This window comes from Trachurus trachurus (assembly GCF_905171665.1).
Source record: "Trachurus trachurus genome assembly, chromosome: 4".
NCBI lineage: Eukaryota > Metazoa > Chordata > Actinopteri > Carangiformes > Carangidae > Trachurus > Trachurus trachurus.
Genome location: NC_139898.1, coordinates 26,275,717 through 26,298,866, shown reverse-complemented (window position 1 = coordinate 26,298,866; position 23,150 = coordinate 26,275,717). Strand labels below are relative to the sequence as shown.

Here is a 23,150-nt window from a genome sequence, read left to right as displayed (position 1 = left end):
CAGGGCGCCTGCAGTGAGGATGAAACATGGAGGAGGAAAGTTTGATTATTCTGTGGGATTCCAGTGTCTCACTTCTGGAAAGTGAATCGGTTGGAAAGATGCCATTGTGGACGCGAGCCATTGGGTCATAAGGAAATTTAAAGAAGCAGTCATTCAAGTAGAAATGTGTAAATAAATAGCTGTTGGTTATACAGTACCCCCGTGTATGTAATTGAGCATAAACGTGTGTTTAGGTGTGAGGAATGGGGCATGTGTGCTTATACAGGCCTCTATTGTGTTATCTTGGAAGTGCATGGCAGTCTACCTGGATGACCTCATGGTTGGGCCCTCCACAAATGAGGAGAAGCAGAAGCATTGTGTTCGCCAAGAAGCACAGTGAGCGCGCTGAGGTCATAGTGAGATAGGGCTTGTGGAAACACTGATGCTCTCGCTAACATGACTGGCCTTGGAAACTACTCCCGCAGGAACCCCAAACACAGGACAGTAAAATCTCACTGGGCGGTCAGACAGGAGAGCAGACCAGGCGAAGTTCAGCCAAAAAAAGACCTGCTCTTTCCTCGGGTTTCAGGTTCAGCAGGCGAGGACATGCAGGTGAAATTGTGGATTTCTCGTAAAACTCCCCATCCACTTGAATGCGTTTTCATAATATATGCTAATGTCACCTGGGTGGCAGCCATGCTTGCACTTCCTGCCTATAAATATATGAGAGACAGATGACCAGGAACATGAGGACAGGAAGAGGTATTTTGTAGAGTTTGTGTTGGTCCTTCAGCGTACCTATTTTCCGCAGCCACTGCCTCGTAAAAGTTTTAACATACTTCCTCCAAAATGACATCATTTCATGGCCCATTGAAATGATGTCATCGCAACCTGTTGGAGAGAAAAGGTTTTGTTTCATTGCGCTCCATCTCTAAAACCCGGGTACTGCAGCTCGCTGTGCCATTTACAGAAACCCAGCGAAAATCCTCAAACTGATTTTCTCTTGTTTATACATGTCTGATTAGAACTGGACCGCATCATAATATTCCTGCAGATAGGAAACGCTGATGGCCTGAACTTACTGTACGTCATTGTGAGTCAGTGTTTTGTTTAATATCAGCAGATGTTTTGAGTGAATCCTTTTTTGTGTCTGTGTGTTTCTTCTAGACGGAGGTCATGAAAGGAGCTCTGAAGGACCTGAGTCTGAACCTTGTGGAGATGACTGATGAGAACGCCACACTGGATGGAGGAGACGTGCTTTTCACAGGTGGGCTCCACTGTCACCTCAGCCGCATGATCACGCCAATCAAATCTCATGAAGCCATCCTCCTGTGTTCACTGCTGCCACTGCAGGACCTGCATTTGTGTAAAGGGACATATAAAGAGACATATTATGCCCCTTTCCACAAATTAAAATAGTTCCCAGGTGTCTTAAAGGCATATCTGTGACATGCTTTGGTCAAAATACCCCAAGGATCAAACATCACAGCTCTTTTCATACTCTCTAAACAGCCCTGTTCAGAACGGCTGGTTTCAGTGCCTGTCCCTTTAAATGCAAATGAACCACTACTTGCCCCGCCCCTTCTACTGGTACCAGGTAGAGGTGGTATTATGCAAATTCAAAACCTAGTTACATCACTGGAAGACAACTGAGGGAACAGCTCATAAAACCATGTGGATTTCAACCAAGGGAGCCTGCACATTACAGATTTCAAGATTGTCAATTCTCACATTTTGGGGGCCGGAAGGCAAGACAAACACCCAAATATATGTTAAAGAGCCTTCAAAAAAGGTTGATAAATTTGCAAGGTTCATCAGTAGATCCAATTTCCTATCTGTTGGCTATACAACGGATCTGTGCAGGGGCTGGAGCCAATCCAGTTAACATGCAGTCAGGCGAGGGGGTGGCATACACCATGGACAGGTCACCAGTCCATCACGTGGCCGACATATAGAGACAAATGACTTCACACACTCACATTCACACCTACAGACAGTGTGGAGTTGCTAAATGGTCCAGAACCCAGAGAACATGCAAACTCCATACAAGAAAGGGATCAAACACATGATATACTGTAATCTTCTCATGACAGGAAAAAATGCAGTTCTTCAACCTGTTACACACATCCATGGATTGGTATTGCTGTGAGACAGGCTAACTATGGCTTTTACATTTAGCATCATGTTGTTTGGAAGATGGGGGCAGGAAAACATGACAGAATCTGGCGCCGTGGGGGCTATGACATTGTTATGAAATGCAGGCTCAGGTTCTATCTCCTGCGCTGCTCTGGTGACTTCAGCTTGTAATTGTTATTAAAATTTTAATTGTAGAGATAGAGATCTGAGTGTTCAGAACGCCCCTCGGTAGGAATATCTTGGATGGATCGGAGAACGCGCTGATGACTCTGCTTTCCTCGGAGCTTGTTGAGTGTTGCTTTGCAAAAAAGATCAGTAGTTGCTTTCCGTCAGGTTTTCTCAAACACAAGTTCACAGTGTGATGGTAAATGAACATCACCTCCCACACAGTCAAGAGGAAACAAATATTAGTTTTACACGCCTGGATGCTTTCAGTTTGACTTGCTGTGCTGCATACTGAACACTGAGGACAACAGGCAGCCTGTTAAAAATACAAATCTTCCAATAAGTCTCTGGTTGTCGCAAGCAGCTTAACACTTTGCAGGAGTCATCCATGTTTTTTTTTTTCAACTTGTTTAAATGTTTGATGTCAGAGATGCTCTCTACGGCCTTAAACGAATACCGAGATGCTCAGGTCAAATATTTCAAAGCAGTGACATGGTGTGCATGTTTCTGATTGGCTGGCTGGTATCTGTTAAAGTCATATAACAGGGTACTGTTGTGTTGTGGCATTCTTCAGCTCTGTCTCATCTGTTATTTTTGCATCTCAAGACATGCAATGTGTTATTTGTTGCATAACACACACTTGGCATATGTCATTCTTGATTCAAAACATAGTAAGGGGTAAGGGTGGAGGGGTGAAGGGGGTGGGGGGGCACTGGCTGACCACATGTAAACTGGAGCTTTTACTGCAGTCCATTAAGAAACGTGTATTGAATTCAAGTTTTTTTTAAAAAGAGTAAACAGGAAACGTCGGGGAACAGTGAGATAGCAGAGCCTGATCCTCCACAGTCACAGCTCACAGACAGTCGACTAAGTGAGCAGACGATTGCGTGTCTGTGTTTCGGGATCCTCCACACAAACATTCCTCTCGGCGGCCTCGATGACCCGGCCGCCGAGGCCCACTAAGCAGAATTTCCCCCCGAAAATAATCTCTGGCAGAAATGTTGTGTACAATATTGCATGGTCCAATCACATCAGCAGGACTCCAGGGCTCTCAACATGGGCCTCTTATTACTCTGGCATCAGGTAATAAAACTGATGAAGGCAGAGAAGCCAAAGCACGGTGGTCTTCATTAGCTTTCTGTACATTCTGTTACAGCAGTGTGCTGTGCTAAAAATGTGGGTCAGTGTCTTCTACACTGCGCAGGCCACAAGGAAAAAGCATAGTACACTTAATTGGGTTTCTAGACACTGGCTCTGTGCTCTCGTTCCTTCCAGCTGAAATCGGTTTCACATGGCAGGGCTAGAAACATTTCCTGTTGGCAGGGCCTCGGCTAACGGCTCATTTTGTAAAGGCTCAGCAGCTACATTAGGACCCCATCCCTGAGCTCAGTGTGCTGCAGCCTCGCCAGGCATTCAGGCCCTCTGTCTGTTTGTGCCCCACCATACTGACCACAGTTGGCCTTTCTCACAGGCATGCATAAAGTACACACTGTGGTGGCTGCAGTGTTCGGCTACTGTTGCTCCGCAGGCTCCCTGGATGGATTTTAACATTTTTAGTAGAGTCTCTTGCACTCACAGTTCCTTTCAAATACATCTTTCCATCTGTCTCATTTTGTCTTTATACAGATATTTGGATATTTTTGATTTTTTGCACAGGTCGTGAGTTCTTCGTTGGCCTTTCCAAGCGGACCAATCAGAGAGGAGCAGAGATCCTAGCTGATGCTTTTAAGGTGAGTTGAAGCAAAAAAATAAATGCCTCAATTACAATTCATACTTGCATAGCGAAAGTAACATTACCTAGCTGATGGCAATTAAAGTGTTAGCAGCTCATTACACATCTGAAACACAAACTTAAATATGCATAAACTGATCGTCTTGGCCACATGGGGGCAAATTGAGCTGTAAATACAATGGCACCATATTATCACTTAATGCTGGCGACATGGCAAATGTGTTAACAAACAGCTCCGTATTAACACTTCCCTAAAGAGCCCATTTACAAGGCTGCTCCACACGAGACACAAATGAGCGTGGTGAGATGAACCGAACAGTAAAGCTATGGATCATAAAACCAAAACAATGAGCTGAAAGTAGAGCCAAGGGGAGCTGCGGAGTGACGGTTACCAAATGATAAACAGAATAAAAGGGCAAATAAGTGGACAGGCACCAAAAAAGCACTTAAATTAACTCATTTGTTTACAGAGCGTAAACAGAGGTGAGATGCGGATGTCATGGAGGTCAGTGGTATAAGTGGGTGTAGTGTATATGTGTGAATTGCAGCGAGTGGGTAAACACGATGAGCACATGGCACATGGAGCGTCTCTCTGAGGCTGACACCACGGCGTCAGACGTTATAGTAGTTGGTAGCCCCGCCCACCAATCACCTGTCCCTGCAAGAGAGAAGCAAACAAGGCACAAGCTAACAGGCCAGAGGGCTGTCTTCGTCCTCTCTGAGCCACTGTGACCCACACTTTATATAAAAGTATTGATTAGAGCAGCTGGAGTGAAAACAGGAATTTGTCTTACTGTTTCTTTAAAGGAACACAAATACATTTGACAATATAAACCCAGGTCAGCCCAAAGACTGTAAATACACTAGGTTTTTCATGGGGAATTCAGTCGAATCATGATGGAAATTGTATTGCAGTGCATTTAACCTGTTGTTCGGATCACTGCACAGTAATCGTATAAATGGAAACCTTGAGGCGGACTCCTGTGAAGACACAGTCACCACTCTGCCTTGTTTAGTCTCTGAGCATCAGCCTGCTCTGAGTGATCAGGCGTCACAAAAAAGAGATAGGAAGAGATAAATAGGTTATCAATCATAAAAGCTTTATGGCAGGAAGATAACAGCATCATCACTCCATTAATTTTGCTTTTTTCCCATTCTGTTCCACTTCAATTTCTGCCTCCAACCATCTCTGTCTCACTCCACCCATCCTCTTTCTGTCCATTATATCCATCCTTCATACATCCTCCTCTGCCTCTGTCTCCTCCTTTATGTGTATTCACTTTGCTCTGCTTGCCTGTGTGGACGTCTGACTTTCATGTCTGCATCGAGGCTACACTGTGTTACCAACCAATTAACTGCACACAGACCGTTTCTATATTGCTGGAAACAACAAACAAACAGACATAGGGGAAGTTGGATCGATTTTTCACCTATTGACACAAAAATGAGGGTAACATGAACACTTGTGCAATTAAAAACAGGTCTGTTTCTACTCGGGTTATGTTGCACCACTGGAGCCGAGCACCCCAGCGATTATTGATGGATGCAGCTATAAAAGAATCCCAGTGGCAATTAGGCCTCAGCTGGCCTGGAGGCCTTTTTAATCAGCTATTGATGCAAACCTCTGCCACCTCTGTACACAGTAATTAAACAAGCAGTTGATGACACTGATTAAAACGGTGACTTGGGAGAGAAAACACCTCTCCCCTATGAAGGATTTCACAGACACTTTCTCTCCGTGCTGTGATTAATTACATCAACCTGTCTACTCATCTCTGTCGCATTGACAGACTGTTCCCACTTAGAGGGAAAAGTGTTTTTCACAATCCTCATAATTTAAAGCAATTAGGCCTCGTTTGAACGACACTGTCATCTTCAGTTAATACCGCCGCTGCAGAAACTTAAATTGGATGATTTGACTCTGGGCTAATTTGTTTTTTCAGGTCTTAAAAATGTGATTTGCAGTTTAAGATTAAGAGCTGTCAAAACTAATTTTCTCTTCCTTTTCACTTGGATAAATTCGGTGTTATCTTTCCCATATTCAGAGGCACTCAAGCCAGGGGAAATGTTCCTTAATAACCAAGAACATGGCCACTGTAGTTCTTCCCATATGCACCTTCCTCTCCCTTTAAATACCCCCCGTAGTCCAAATCTGCGGCTGAAAGTCGTCCCAACAAGTGGACTATTTAATCCTCTGTGACCACAGTAACTCAGCTGCTTTAGGATTTTTCTTTTTAGCCTTGTCTAAAAATGTTTTTGTGACCCATTTTTTAAAAGATTTATGTCTTCACAAGGAACAAATGGGCTCGAGGCTTGAAAAACCGCGGGCGGGGGAGGGGCAGGGGGAAGCTGAGAGACAGACGGACTAATGCATTGTTGGTTTTGGTCTGATTTGTTGACAATATGAAAAATATTGATCGCCAGCCGCGTCGCCTTGAAATGAAATCCAACAGCAGCGTGTGTGTGTGTGTGTGTGTGTGTATAAGCCTGCTCTGTGTCTCTTTTCAGCCTTTGTTAACGTCACTGATTTTGTATTTCAAAATGATTTCACCATATTGTCTTTTCCAACTACTTTATGACTAATATAACTGCGCCGCGGCCTGACCTTGATAATCAAAACTGGGCCCAACGATCTCCACTCCCATATGACACAGGCGTCCAAAGGAAATATTCGGGAAAAATATCCCAAACATCACTGAAATAACAGATTTGTTTCAGGGAGGATTTTAGGCATGCAGTCTACAAACAGAGTCACAGTGTGGGCCATGAAAACAGACTGATCCTATCTGTCTTGTTTACTGTTATTGTAATGTGGAGAAGTTTTATACTGTAGACTTTATGTGTATCGCTCTGAGAGACCATGACAAAAGAGTAAAGTTCAGAGTTGGGTCATGGCACCAAGAGTTCAGCACATTACGGTAACCTGAATGGTTTTATTGTAGTGCTTCCATCCTCCCCATCTGTATCTGATTTGAATTCCTCATTATGGATTCCTCTGTGTTTTCTGTTATCTTTGATAAGACGGGACTTAATGATGCGTCTCTGGCAAATGACACAAGGAAAAACCACTTGAGCGTCCACTATTGTTTTTTCCGTTTTTTATCAGATCGATTCCCTCTATCAATGTTGTTTTTTCCTTTCATTATCAAATTAAGGATCACTTTGTTGCCAGGTTTGTTTAGCACTCAACAACTGCGTACAGATGTTGCAGCCGCCGTTTCTTTACGGCCCCTACAGTACAGAGGTCGCAGTAGTTGGTGCTGATGCCGTTGATGGGATCAGTCTGTTCGGGAAGTAATCTCGAGGTTGCACCACTTTGTTTCTGTTGCAGCTAAAAGGTGTCGACCCCTAATTTGTACCAATGAGACAATAACATCGACACAGAAATCTGATGCACATCTGGGTTCATCCAAAGGGTCTTTTCCTGCCTGTGCAGTGCAGATGAAAAGCTACGGTCTCTCATTTTAATTGCTTGAGGGATGTATCTTGATAAGGAGAATGGTTTGACTCACATTTCTAATTTTACACAGAAACTTCCTGTTGATGGATAAGGAAAGAAGAAAGTCCAGATTACATAATCCCCAGTTGTCCTTCTGTATCTTCTAAACAAGTGCCAAGGAAAGAGTTCAGGAAAACATCAAGGATGAGGGAATTTACGTTTCTCACATGATAAGCTGCCAAGCGCTATTCTGTGTTTCAGTCACAATACCTATCTCAGTGAATCAAACACAGCACTACAATGCAGCTAATCATGCCGTACAAACATCGACCATAAAAGTGTTAACATACAGTTGAATGGAAAATGGTACAATCGAGTGTAACGACGGAAAATGTACACAATACTTCATGGGGTTTTATGAACCTAGAGCTATAAAAGCCCATTCAAAACATATTATGTGATTAAGAAAACACATGGACGTCAGTACAAGAAGTTATTTTCTTAGGCACAAACCAGAATTTATAGCCGCATAAATGTATTCGCATAGATTCAGGAAGGAAAGGTCCTGGAAAATAAGCTTAAAGCCTCATATCCTATCATAATTCAAATTATAGCTTGGTATCACCTCAAGGTTTATAGATCTCAGTAGGACACAACTCTGGCTGTAGTGATTCCCCAAAGACTGACACTGTGTCACCAACCATGAGGCCTGAATCAAAAGCCTAATCAATCAGCTTCAAAGCAGGAAACTCTCCCAGTCCAGTGAATCAAAATCAAAATAAAGTCGCCGGTAAAATAATGTTGTTTCGACAGGGTATGCTGTAATTCTTCAAATATGGACTCCAGGCTTTAATTCTTGAAACAAGGCGGCCTCCAGCTGACGTTTTAATGAAAGGGTCAGTCCAACATCAACTGTCGAAGGCTGAAGATAAATAAAACACTATAGGACCCTCTACAGTGCCGTGCAACTGATCCTCCACCAAAATGAACCATAATACAGTGTCGGTGTAGTTGAACGCTGAAAAACATATTTTCTCAATCAGCTTCTCACTATGAGCCATGTGATTCGACATAAATCCAGAGGTTGAAAAGCTTCAGTCATTCGACATCGTTTGTGTTTTTGATTTTCTCTCCGGTTTGATGTGGAAAATGTGATGTCATTCAATCCCACGGACCAATCAGAGTTGAGAGACACTTCAAACAACAGTGTGACAACAGTTGTTGTGTTGTTTGCTTGTGTTGCCATAACTGTCATCAAACCGCTCCCACACAAACCTGATGCAGTCAGTTTTCTACTAGTAACTAAGGGTGTTTTTACATTCTTTAGAAAGAAAGAAAGAAGATTATTGCTTTTTTTAGTAATCATGACTATTATGTAGTTTTAGATAAGTGATAAAAAGGCGGCTTCACATTTCAGAGATGGCTTAACCAAAGGCTGAGCTCAGGTCTTAAAAAAGCTGTCGAGTGGCAGTCTTCTGAAGTGAAACTGTAAAACTTGAGCTTTTATAACACTTCTCATGACAACATTTGGTTTGCAACATCCTGCAGCCAGAGAAAGCCCCTCCAATCAGACTCCTACAAGTTGCTCTGTAATCTCCCATGAGCCCTCAGTTCAGTGACATCATCTTCCAGACACTCCTGCTGTTTCCGCCCCTGAGCTGCCCACTACTTTATTTTAAAGGCCACCCGAGTCCCCGTCTAATGATACTGCACAAACCATTACAGTGCTCTTTATTTATTTATATATTTATGTATTATATAAAAGACGATATGAGATGGTTTCACTCATACTAAGTGGAGCCGCGGTGCTTTGTTGTGATTGTGATTCACTGACAAAGGAAGACTTACACTTACTCATCATATCTCTATAATCCCATGCAATGTGGTACAGTAGCCTATTATACTGTAAGTGCTACATTTTTATGAATATTGTCTCATTAGGATTAAACTGCATGGATTTAGTTTCTATTATTTTTTCAACCACAAATGGGGAACCATTACATTTTACACTTATTTCAACTACTGATGTTATTTACCACATCGTATTCATCAGGTTTCTGCTTCTGCAATAAGATTGTTCTCCTCTTCTCTGCTCCAGGAGAGAAGAAACATTAATTTAAATAAATTTTTATGGCCTGCCTCTGTTCTGTCCTCATGAAGCTTATCGTTATATACTGCGTTTTTGCTTAACCTGATTGAACTGTGTGTTGCAGGACTACGCTGTGTCTACTGTGCCTGTGCTGGAGGGGCTGCACCTGAAAAGCTTCTGCAGCATGGGGGGGCCGGGCCTTATAGTCATCGGCTCCAGTGAACCAGCACAGAAAGCCCTCAAGGTACGGAGCCTGTGTGTGTGTGTGTGTGTGTGTGTGTGTGTGTGTGTGTGTGTGTGTGTGTGTGTGTGTGTGTGTGTGTGTGTGTGTGTGTGTTGTATGTACAGTAGGAAGCAGAGTCCTGTTAATATGATACGATCCAATCTTATAAATGTGATATCTCAGGAATACCTGGAGGGAATTTCCTTACTTTCGGCACAAATGTTCATTTGACTCCAAGGTTGAACTGATTCAGATTTGGTTGTCAGAGCTCAAAGGTCAAGGTTACTGTGACCTCGCAAAACACAACACACACTCTTACTTAGGTATTTATAAGATAATCGTGACACGATCCCACATGAATTATTTTACATGATAAAATGATGAAGTGATGACATCTCATATCCAAAAGGTCAAAGGTCAGCATCAGTGTGACCTCAAAAGTTTTTGCAAATCTGTTTGCATAGAGATGGATGTAAACTGCAAGTTGACTGGTTGGCAGAGGCAAACAACCGGAGGCGGTAGCTGTAGTTTTTTTTTTTTTTTTTTCTTGGCTCAATCCAGTTGGTATGAACCTCTTTTTTTTCCTCTCATTCTGCAAAGTATTCAGCAAGAATAACACTACAAGACAGGACATCACACATGTTGATTCAGAACAGACTCCCTTACTTACAGCCTGATGGCTGCTTCCCTCTGTAAGCACATTGAAACCACCTGTCACCTTAATCCTTCCTCATTAATTCATATTCTCAGCTAATCTGTGGGGATTGCCCCTGGCGCTCACACTCCAGCTTCAATTACAAAGGTATTGTCCCTCCATTAAACAGCTTGAGCTCATTTCGCTCCAAAGGCTTCTGAATCGATCAGACTTTGTTGCATCAATGGAAACCCAAGGGATGCTTCAGGACGACATGAAGCAGAGACAGTTTCACTCCCTGACTGAGGAAGATTGTCTCACAAAGAGGGGTCATAAATCTCGGCCCATCCCTCTGATGGAATTATTAAAATCCACAAACATCAATACGTGAGGCGGCATGTGAACCTTTTTTTTAATGATACACATGCAGTACATCTAATTACATAAGTATGAAGAATTAGACACACAAGCGCATACACCCTTGGCTTTGACAGATCCTCGCTGGCACGGCTCCTCACTTGCCTCCTAGTGTGATATCTCCCCCTACTGGCTAAGTGTGGCTTGGATGTCAAGTAAAAAAAAAAAAAAAAAAAAATCACCTAGTGAGTCTCAGGGGCAATTAAAACCAAACCATCAGACAGCACTTCCTAATGAGGCAAAGCACTTGAGAGAAACACAGGGTCAGATTTGTTGGGTTGTGATTGCGTTTGCACTGCTGAAGCGCACACAAGAAGAACTCCAACAATACATTCATAAACATATGCGCTAATTAATTTTATATCCCAGCATTGACTCGTTAAGATTCCTGCCTGTTTGATCACCCCAGTAATTAGCTATTGGAGCGAGGAGTGGCCGTTAGCGAGACTTAATGACAGACTGCTCGCTTCCTAATTACAGCTTACGTCACCCTCCTCTCTTGCAGCAATTAGCTCCTGTTTTAAAGGGACTTTTAACAACCCTGGATTTGTAATTAGGTAATGTTCTCTTTGTGGGGGGAGTGAGATCTTATGAATGCCGTTCTAATGAATTCAGAGTGGCTGCTTTGGATGTGGATGCAGCTCTTATGTATACCCTTAAACAAAGACACTTTGTGCAAATCAAAGCTGGAGCCTGACTAATTCTGTTTATCTTAATGAACTGAGTTTTGCAGCTGTAAGATATTCACTGAGACCAGAGCAGGATGTGATCTGATTCTCAACTGGGGTTTAGTCACGTGGGTTCATTTTAATGCATGAAAAAGTGTAGATCTATAATGTATCTCACTGGCGCCTGCTCTATCAGGGCTGTGCATTTTTAATCTGCTTTTACTCTGACGGTTTCTCTTCAACAATCAGCATATTTATATCTGTAGACCAGGTGTAGTTTCCTCACTGTGTTTAGTTCCCACTCCCCTGCGATGAGAATACACACTGACCTTAGGGATTTCGTCATCCATCTGCCACTGTCGCTGCCAAGCCTCTGTCATGAAGTCATCATCCCCAAATATCTGCCTGTGTCAGTGAATGCAGCAGCAGCACCCACTCCCTGTTCCCTCGCACTCTACACCCTCGCTGCGTTACCGTTCACTGAGCCCTCTTTGATTCATGAGGTCATTACACTCGACCGGTCAGCATTTGATCTTCACCTCAAGGTTGTTTACACGCTCAAGTTTTATAGATAATGAGGTGACAACACAGTGAAGGTCATAAATGTATGATAACCAAATCCTGATTATAAGCAAACCCACATATACACACACTACTAATAAGATACCAGATACTCTGCATTAATGATGATAAATCTGATGAGTTAGCACGTATGTCTTCGTACCAGGGAACGTGCCATGTATGGCTTTGGAGCATCAGGTTTCTCTGCCTGTAATGTCAGACTGAGGCTGTGAGTCAGCTGCAGTGTTGAGGAGCAGCAGCTGATAGCACACGTTACCTCACACAGGGTCCATACTACATACTGTACTAATTCTATTCACACTAGCTGGAAAAGCTACTGTTGAAGACATTAGCATTGAAAAATATTACCATACTTTTCATGCCGTCCTTGTAGTATAAAGTTATATGTGAGGTCAGATGTAAGAATAAGCCTGTGGGACATCACAGGTCATATTCCCGAGATACAAATCAAGCTGTTTTCTCAAAAATGTCCTATTTTTGGTTGTTGTTGTTGTTGTTTTTACCACCACCCACAACACATTAGCAGGTTTACTATGTATGTTATCTTAGTTTGGCCCGTTATCATGCTAACATTTGCTAAAGCCATCAGACAAGAAGGCAAGTCTGCTCTGAAACAACAAACACTGTCCTTTCTTGTGTATGTGTGTGTGTGTTGGACAGCTGAGAGAATGAATTTTTGAGGTTAGAGATCATATTATTAGACCACATCCAAACTGCGGCATAAATATTTGTGATGAATCGCATCTTAATCCATCCATTAGTTGAGATATTTAACAAAAACTCCAAAAGAAAAATCCATCACACTGCTACAGAGGGAAAAAAAACAAAAAAACTGATGACTTTTACAGTTTGAAGTATCAGGAACAGATCCATATATGGCCGATGAACGCTCGGTTTCCTTGCCAGTGATGTTATCATTGAGTCACTGAGTCAGCTGCAGAGTCAGACAGCAGCTGATAATATTTCATAGTTTATCCAAAGTGCAGGACAAATGTGAATTTTGTTTTTAGGGAAGTGTTCAGAAATATGTTATCTTAGTATTATCAGAGATGTACTGTGTCCTCCGCTCCCCTCCCTTTCCTTCCCTTCCCGTTCACATCAGCTGCACATCAGACACCTCAGGGTGCAACCGTAAACACTCCATATAGGCCAATAATATATCCAGGGTGAGAGAGTGTCAAGGAACTATAACAAACTGTTGTTGTACATCAACAGGAAACAATTTCAGTCTCATTTCCCGAACGGATTTGGAAGCAGCCCTGAGAAGGATTCGTCACGTATCTGTTGCTGTTGCTCACCAATGACAAAATTGTAAAAGTTTTAAAGGCTCTTGGAAGAATTTATCCGACACGCGTTGTAAATACTCAAAAATCCAGATTATGCAACTACGCAGGGGACAGCATCAGCTCCGGTAAATTGTCTGAATATTTTTTTTTGTTAACTTAAGATTGTCATTGCCCAGGGTGGTGATGTTGGTAGGGCGGTGGGGGTTTATTACCTTCCAGTAAACATTTTGTTTTAGCAGCTCTGACTAAGCACATTCTGCTGCCCAGTTACCACTCTGTGAATTAACTGGACCTCAGCCACTGTCCAGAGGCAAGACGCCGCTAATTTGCTGTAGCTTTATGCTTGGCCATGAGCCAGGAGGTCCTACTACAATATGTAAAGAACAGAGTTCTCCTTTGTTTCTTTTGTGTTTGAACACACAGAAAAAGATGCATAAATCTAAATAAGGTACAGTACTACTACTGACGGTAGCCAGACAAACTCATGTTCGCAGGAGCTGCTGGAAATCTCATGTAATTATTCAAAAACAGGCAGTGACTGATATAAACTTACCTTTTAGGGTTTTTTTTTTTTACTTCTGTAGGCCTGAGGCTTGAACAAATTAAAACTTAAGTAACACAAATGAATAATCTGGCATTATATTGACTGGTTGGGACAGAGAACCCAGTGTTCCATGAGTCAGGTGAATTTTCTAAGGATTTAATTGCATTTCATGGATCAGAACTTTACACGAAGCACGATGAAATCTTGCTGTAGGACATTTTCCTTACACCCCCTCGAATAGTTTTTTTTTCTCCCCTCTCTGTTTTTACTAAGAAAATGAGATGTTTTAGAGACACAGAGTAAAGCAGGAACAACTGTGATCTTTGGTGGAGTCAACGTTTATTCTAATCTCTACCACTCTTAATCCCCCTGTGTGTGAGAGACAGTGTTGGCGGTCACGCACATGGACAGTGTTTTCATTTAGGGCTGCTGCAATCACGTAACACACCCACAAGTGACCTGGGAATGTGTCTGGTCTGGTTACACACACACACACACACACATTGACACACACAATGCTCGTACTCCACCCTGCAGCCCCTGCGCTCAGAAACGGCAACGTCAGCTCCTATGAAGTTGATCTGATAGATTTTTGCATTGTCAGTCATTTGCAGAGCTTTGTTCCTTTTATAATTATTTGTCATTTGTAAATCAAAAGCGAGTTCATTCCATCAGATGTACAAACATATGAGTCACCACAACAATCTGAATTTACTTCTTCAGACTTTGTTTTTGACATAAAAGCTCTAATACTGCGATGTTCTTTGCACTGCACTTCCCAGAGTTCACTGTTCCCTGTAGCAACAGGTCCAGTCCTTAGGCTGTGACAGATTTTTCCCTTTTTAATTTAATGATGGGGTTTACTGTTCACACTAACTACACAATTGTTCTTCTATTTATTCCCACCAAGCACAGTTATTACTGCCAGAAACATTAAATGTGTCACTTCCTGTGTGCTGGATAGATTATTTTTCCCAGGAAAGCCCAAGCAGAGCCCTGAGAGCAGCACTTTTGCTGTTGGTAATAATAGCCCGCTATTTATGTGACAATAACTCGTGTTTTTCAAGGTACAAGGATTGTGAGTGTGTTTACCTCATTATACAAGTCGTATAATGCAAAGCGATCCATATTTCTACATCAGTGACACAACAAAGGGCCGTTTCCGTCTCAGTGAGCACGCTGGTCTTCCCTGTTTCAGCAGACGTAGTTAGTGGGAAGCGAAATGAAAACATCTTCAGCCACAAAGCCCATTGTGTTCACAAGCCACACACTGTCCTCCCACACGTCTAGTTGTATGTCATCACTTTCCATCACCGCCACTCCTCTAAAGCTACATGTGCGTCAGGCTGACGTCACACATTCTGGATGCAGAGTTGATGCTAAAGGTCACATCTGATGTCCAATCTTTACATTTGCACATTTTCTTTTACCGTCATTTAAAATTTGAATAATAACTTTATTTGATTGGTAATCTAAAGCAAATAATCCACTCAACCTGCAACAGTAGAAGGTGAGAGAAAGACGAGCAACAGAAAAGCACCAAATAATAATAATAAAAAAAAAAAGCTACAGACGAGATGACCTCCATATCAGGTAGAAATCTCACTCCTCAAAATATCTGTGACTGTTGATGCCTTGGATTTTTTCTTTCTTTTCTTTTCTTTTTTTTAAGTCGCTCTCCACCTCCCCTCCTTGTCTCTGAGGTATCCGTCCGCAGATGTTCAGCTCATAAACATTAAGAGGCACCTGCCTCTCCTCTGGTCATAACATCCTCACCCCCCCGACTTCCACTTGGCAACACGGGCGTCTTCTCAGCCGCTCTCCCCCCCACCGCCCGTCCCACCTTCCACTCTTTCAGATTACATAAATAACATGACATCTGCTGAGAAAGAATGTCTGTCTGCTCCTGTGTTCTCCATTAAGACCCCCCAGGCCCCGAGAGTGGTTTTGGCCGCGGCAGAGAGACGTGGTGCTGCGCTCGGGACTGTGGCCTTTTTCCTCAGACTCAAAGTGTCTGATAGTCTGAATGAGTGTTTTCTGTCTGTCTGTCTGTCTGTCTGAAAGCCCTGCGGACTCTCACCGGCTGCGTTACCTCATTGTCTATTCTCTGTCTGTCTGTTATCTTTGTGTGCAGATCATGCAGCAGATGAGCGACCATCGCTATGACAAGCTGACGGTGCCCGATGACCTCGCTGCCAACTGCGTCTACATGAATCTGCCTAATAAGGGACATGTGCTCATGCACTGCACGCCAGATGAGTATCCAGAGAGTGCAAAGGTAACGGGCCAGCTTCCTTTCACACCCATAGACGGTAACTGTGTCTCACAACCACACACACACACACAGAGTCCCACATTCACATTTACAATCCTGTGGTTGCACCTTTGGGAGGAAGAAACGCAGTCAGGGCAGCCAGGCTGGTTTAGCGGCTCAGATTTACAGAGCAGTGGCCTTTGTTGCCTTTCATCCTGTCCAGACCTGGGAGAATAACAACTGGCCGGAGAGGGAAACCCTGCACAAGCTGCATGGTTGTTTTACACAGACCACTGCAGGTTAACCACAGCCAGGGCTGGTTTCTGACAAAGGACCCTGCAGTTTGATGTGAAGTGGCCTTTTGTGGACGAGGCTCAGACAGACACGTTGAGGTCTGAAGGAAAAACATATTATTAGCTTCTCCTTTTTTTCTTCTCTGAGTGAGTTAATCATCAAAATAGTTCTTCAAGCTGCTACAACTGAAGTCTGTGCATCAACAATGGGTCAAGTGTCTACATGTCTGTGGAAGCAGCTCACACAGGCTCTGCAGTTTAACTTCTTTAAACTCATTGTTGTGTGAAGTGTCTGCAACTTTTTACTGTTATGGTTATTTCCTGCCACTATAATCAATATAATAATACTGATAATGATATCTAATGAGATAATAACTCCACTGTACCTGCTGGGCAGATAAACAAAGCAATCAGCCGCAGTAGCTGGTGAACACAGTGAAGCATTTAGCAGCAGATATTTCCCTCAGGAGTTGTTGGGAGAGCAGACCACATGCTAACACCTTGTAATGTTGCTGTCTCTCTCTGCAGGAAGTGTAAATAAGCCACTGACTGCGAACATGTTTGCTTCATTAACGTCAGAAGTGAAAAAAAAAGTCAGTGTAGTGATTACAGCTTGTTGTGCTTCCTTGACGATGCATTAATATTTTTATTTGCAAAAACAAACAAATGATTCAATCCTTAATATGACAGCAAATTACAAAATTATAATTGATGCATCTTGTTTCTGCATCTCTTTTAACTTATTATTTGTATCCTCGTTGCCTAGTGATTTAAAATAAAGGCAAAGTACCAAAAATGTATCTGTAAAGAGAGATGCTTTTCTGAGTGATAATCCAGATGAGGTTAATATGTTTTTGTACTGATGATTGTCGAGCTGGCTCCTGTTTCAGGAGCTCATCAGGGAAACCTCTGGAGAAATGTGCAAGGATCAAACTCATTTCAGAGAGAGGCTGAAGAGTTTCCCTGGGCGTCTTCTGAAGAGAGTCCGTCTAGAAGCCTGCATTCATGTTAAACTGGATGAAAACCATAGGCTTTCATTCAGTGACCTACTTGAAAACACCTACGAGAGATGTTCCTTTCACTCGTGGCACTTAAATATCATTTTCTAGCAGTAGCTCAACGTGAATGATATGTTATTGTCTCACTCCGTCTGTGGGGTTTGGGAAAGGCTGAGCAGGAGCCGTGTTATTTAGATGCTTTGGGGTCACTTCACATTACAAGGATCCCTCACAAGGATTCTCACAGGATCAAACCCAACATCCTGCAATCTGCAGAGACAGTGCCCAGACCTCAAAATGTACTCAGTGGTTAAAACCCCAACCTCCGCAGCTATTTTTAGAAGGAAGAATTCACAAAATTATGCGTCTTTGGACTCTCATCCATAGCGAAGGCTCCATTTTTTCCAGGAAGATTAACTGTAGGAATTTAACTCTAGCATAATAAAATCTATTTGTGTACCTCCTGCTTCCTGCGTTGATAGCACCTTTTAACGGACCATTTGGAGCAATATTTGAGAAATGTGCATTTTCCTCCGTGATCCAGTTTCCCTTTATACCGTTCAAACCCACCAAGAAACTGGACTGCAACCCAGTTTTGGTCCCAAACTGGTGTTTAAGAAGCTAAAATAGCAGGGATAGTTTTATCAGCTTTAACTCTGGTGCCTTGTTGTACAGTAGGCCTCAGTCGTCTCACGTTTTCCCAAGGGAACTTGTTGCTTGTTCCCCTTCAATGAGATGTGGAGATTTTCTCAGCACAATCGCCGAGACGCTCTGAAAGTCTTGTGCTGCTTTCTAACTCTAAACATTGTCTGTCCTAATCTCCGGTCTATTTTTAGTTTCAGCTCATGAAGTTACATAAGAGTTCCACATTAACAAAGGCAGGGGGTCATGAGAGAGGATTGGTGGGGTCGGAGGGGGCGGAGACGGGGGCATCTTTAATGGTTAGCAGTGGCGACGGCTCTGGAAGGGCTCGGTGAAGAGATAAAGAAAATGAGCTAGACAAAAGGCCCAGTGAAATATAGCAGCTTCTGCTGTGTGGGACCATGCCACCCCCCACCCCGACCCCACATATAAATCTCAACCGCAGTAATGAGAACTCGGCTGGAAACGATCAAAAAAAGAGACACTTCGGAGACGCAGATGCTATAAACAGCAGGGGGATTTACTGGTGTTTTTTTGGGAGGGGAGTTATTCAAAAGCACAACAACTGACCCCTCCGATCATGTCGTCTAGATAGAAAGGATTCTGGACAGTGTTCGATTTGTTTGTCCACCAGTTTCAGATTGAAAATGCCATGAAGTTGACATTTCCCCGGACAGATTGCCATGACACTGGATTCACACACATTCACGGAGCCCAGACGATGAGGGAGACGTCCTCCTCACAGCTATTGGATTGATTGCCATGACATTTGCTACAAACATTTGTGTTTCCCCTCCCACGGTTAACTGTAATAACTGCACTGATCCCCCTAAGTTCAACCAGTGACATCATCAGATCACAGTTTGTTTGTCTTAGGGCTTAAGTTTGTGACCAAATATCTGCAAAAACAAATGACATCACATCAGCTTGAGCTACACTTTCTGTCGATGTGCAACATCCCCTGTTGCATTAGCATTGTCATTGCAAGCATGTTAATATGTTGACATTAGCATTTAGCTCACAGCACTGCTAAGCCTGAGTGCAGCCTCATAGAGCTGCTGGCAAGGCCACGCACTCCTTTCCTGTCTGTCATGAGCACTTACACGTGCAGTTGTTTCAGGATGATGATGTTACCAATTTCAATGAGGCAATTATGTAAAAACGATATGGAAATACTCATTAATGGCGTATTCCTCGGTGGTATAATGGGGTTACATGAGAGGATGATGGTGCAGAGCTAATGTTCAAATTATTTAAAGAGGGCCCTGACCTGTACTGCTGCCCACATTACACATAATGGCTTGGGTCGAGAAGAATCAGGAGTTATAAGGCACGGCTGTGGTTTTTAACATGGCATCTGACTCACCAGAGGCTTCATCAGCTATATTGCATCATGAGATAAGAATTTGTTTAGTTGGTCCCTCTGGCTGTGCCGCAAGGCCTCGCTCAGTATCACAGCAGGGTTGAAATGAGAGTTTAAAGAGAAAAATATCCTGGTTTGGACGTCTGGTAGGAAAACACTGGTTTTCTTCTGGAAAATGTCCACAGGGTGACACACTACTTTACGAGGGTCTTTGGAGGATGTCGTAATAGTTCTCACTCCCATCTTTTTTATATTTTGCCGCGAGAGCAGGAAACCTTGCTGAATGCTTGTTCTCCTACTTCACATTTGGTTTCTCTCTGCAGGGCTTTTATATCAACACAATATTTTCGAGTTGACAAATAAACACAAGTGTTGCATAAGTCCTGCCTGACAGTTTCCCTGCTGCCTGCTAAGCTGTGCCTTTAGCCCTTTTTCTGAAGAACCATCTGCAGCGAGCGCCGTGCTGGTCAATACCTGGAGCGCTGCCTCATAGATCCGGTACACGAGGGCAGAGCAGAGCAGGAACAGCTGTTGCCATGACAACGTCTATTTTGTATTTGGTTATTTCTTTAACATAAAGAGCGAGACTCTCGATTCCCCCAAATGTAGCAACTAAAAAACATGTTTTTCCAGTGATATTTGGCCTAAAACGTTGATAATCCATTGACTTTCAGCTGACATGAGTTTGTAATAACCGACAGTAATTTCTAAACATAACAACCTAAGAAGGCGGGACAAGTCAGTTTTTCCACTGACGGCCTTGTTTGTGCGTCCCGCAGGTGTTCGAGAAGTTGAAGGACCACATGCTGATCCCCGTGTCCAACATGGAGAAGGTCAAAGTGGATGGAGCCCTCACATGCTGCTCTGTGCTCATCAACAAGAAGGGCAACATCTGAGCACGCCCTGCAGGGGAGTGGGGTGGGAGGGGTGGGGGGGATGGGGTGGGGTGTCTCAGTGCACGGTAACCAGGCAGAGCTTGTGTCCAATCACCAAGGATCCCGAGGTTTAACTAAACTATCTTGGTACTTAGAAGAGGGAGACGTTTAGGGCGAGTTTGTTGATGCTGAGGGACAAAGAAAACATCACTTTTTACCCCCCAAAAAACACTCAAATCACATTAAAAGGTTTTACAGTGTGCCAACAGTTGAGCTGGCACAACACACAGTTAGTTACAGGTTTTCTATGTCTCTACAAGAGTTAGACTCCAGCATAAAAATTAGTTATTTTGTTCTTAATTTGGATTTATTCTAACATTTTCTATACAAAGCTGAGTACGAAGCAACTGACCCATGTTAAGCCATATGTTCCTAATGGTATTTGTTCTTATCTGCAGATAATTACAGTATTATTCTAATTATTCTAATTAACTAATGATCCCTGCGGCCCCCAGCTTGTCTATGTGTAGACCACTCCTCGCACTGGACCAAGAAAACCACATGGATCTGTTTGAGGAATACTCTGGGTGGCCATTGAAAAGTCTTACCAATGTTGCACTGCAGATTTATATATTACATAACTAACAGGCATCAACAATGAAAAAATGTATACAGTTGATTTTTACTGTTTACACACGCCCGTTTTGACTGTGATTTAATTTTTTTTTTCTTTTGGTGTGTTTGGTTATGTAATTCAAATGGGACTCATTTTTCAAGAACTGCATTTTGGGTCACGATGGAGGATGAAAGAAACGAATCTCGCTCCTGCTGTAAGATGAAAAAACCTAAATGTCACTGTTGCTCATTAGCAGCTCTTTAAGCTCGTTTGTTCAATTTCCTGCTGTTTTTCAAAAGTTGGTGCTGTGGTACAATTCATGATTGTCCTGTTGTTTCAAAGCCACTAACAAAACCACTGTGTATTTTTAGAAATGATGAGTTGATTTCCTATTCTAAAAAAAAAAAAAAAAAATGCAGTTCTTGAGGTTCCTGCTTTTTTTTTGTGATTTGATATGATTTTGTGATCGATATTGAAAGTGTTGCCATAGAGACCTGAGGTGCTCTTACCTTTCATGACTTGCTTACTCATCGCTGCCATTGATTGTAGAGAGAGAGAGTACTGGAGACTTGTTGACTGATCCTTAACACTTGCCACCAGCTAAGCAAAGCTCACAGTAGCCTGTTCATTTCCTCTACTAGAACCATCTGTGACCGTTTTGCTGCAGCACTTTTTTTTTTTTTGCTTCCCTCCTGGTAAACATTTCTTATTTGTGGACTTGCAGACTTAATCACCTGTACTGTGCCAACCCTGCAGAGGACAGATATGAGCTGCCTGTGCTGGAAATGGATGTTTTCATTATTATAAGATGAACTAAGCTCTTCATTTATTCCAACATAACACCTCTTCTCCTTTTTTTTTTATGTGCAATGCGTGTATGGAAAAATCTGTGACTTTTTGCTCCTGCTGAATGAATCTGAAGGCCCTGTAGTTTTCTCACATCATTGGTTCTGCCTGTGTTGTCGATTACACTGGTTCTCTTTTTTTTTTTTTTTGCTACAAAACTGACTTGAAGCATGCTGTGAAACTGATGTCAGCTCCACTAAATCTAATAGCACCAAATGTGAGTGCAGTGAGAGAGTTTGCACTCAGCATGCAGAACAAGCTAACTTGCCCTGTTGGTGTGTTTCCATGTGTGTCCACGATGGAAGCTGCCAGCAGGCGTTTAAAAGGCTGTCGATTAGCGCTGTTGTTGTGGCCTTGTCTCCGTTGTTGCTTAATTCGAGTGTTCGGCCTGTAGATATGACATCACAGTCCATGTGTACTGTAAATACACTAAAAGACTGTATGTTAAAGCCCCGACACATTTGAAACTATGTTGTTTCTCATAGTGATTGTAAGTGAAAGTTGAGGAAATGACATCAGGAGGTGAGTCAACCTCCCTCCATAGACATTTGCGTATGGGCAAGTGGGCAGTGATGAAACATGGAAAGAATTCCTGTTGGGAGGAGAGGCTTGTACGCCAGTAAACACTGACTCTCTTAAACTTCTCAGTCTCTCTCTTGACTGTCTTACTCTCAACATTCGCTTTCTCCCACACTCTGCTATTGCCTCATACACGATTCTGGGCTAATTTATGGCCATGATATCATACAGTTTGGCAAAACACTGTACGTAGATGTGATGGTCTGCCATTAAAGTGTGACACTAGTAGTATATTTTACAGAGGGTGGCTCACTGGATGCAGGCTGATAGCATAGTTGCAAAGCATCCAGTTGTGACTCTCATGCAGTTACTACAGAAAGCTGAGCCAGTCATACACTGTCTGATCACATGGCAGCCATTTGGTTTTTACATTGTCATCAACTCGCACATTTCTCACCTCCACTGACTCTACAGCTCTGTAACCTTTTCCTACTGCTGATTTAAAATCAAATTAACGTTTAATACATTCTTGGTTCTTGGCTGGCGAGGCTGCATGTGAGTAACTGCTCGTGACTTTGTTGAAGGTTCATGTTTATCCTCTTACTAACCCCCCTCTCTCATCCCAGTAGTCATGATGTTGTGATTGCCCGTGTTTCAACTCAGGTCTCTTGGTTTTCATTCAAGTTGTGAGTCATAATTATTTGACACATGTTAAATTGATCCTTTCATCTACTTTGTGTAATAAATTAACATCTAGCATTCAGCCGTGTCGAACTTTTTAATTGCGGTTAAAGTTATCCCCGAGGTGGTGTGGAGGTTAACTTCAGATTACTCATCATGGGTGCATGTT

At 42.7% G+C, this 23,150-nt stretch overlaps 1 protein-coding gene across 5 annotated transcripts in view; it reads left to right on the top strand.

The window, feature by feature from the left end:
• ddah1 (dimethylarginine dimethylaminohydrolase 1) overlaps positions 1-23,063 on the top strand; it is an 80,641-nt gene extending 57,578 nt beyond the window's left edge. For all 5 annotated transcript variants that reach the window (XM_083969649.1, XM_083969647.1, XM_083969648.1 and 2 more), the window contains exons 2-6: positions 1,147-1,246; positions 3,937-4,010; positions 9,665-9,784; positions 16,029-16,172; positions 20,224-23,063. In XM_083969649.1, the coding sequence (XP_083825775.1) occupies positions 1,156-1,246; positions 3,937-4,010; positions 9,665-9,784; positions 16,029-16,172; positions 20,224-20,340 (546 nt within the window). In that variant the 5' untranslated portion in view covers positions 1,147-1,155 and the 3' untranslated portion in view covers positions 20,341-23,063. The remainder of the gene's footprint in view (positions 1-1,146; positions 1,247-3,936; positions 4,011-9,664; positions 9,785-16,028; positions 16,173-20,223) is intronic.
• Positions 23,064-23,150: the final 87 nt, after the last annotated feature.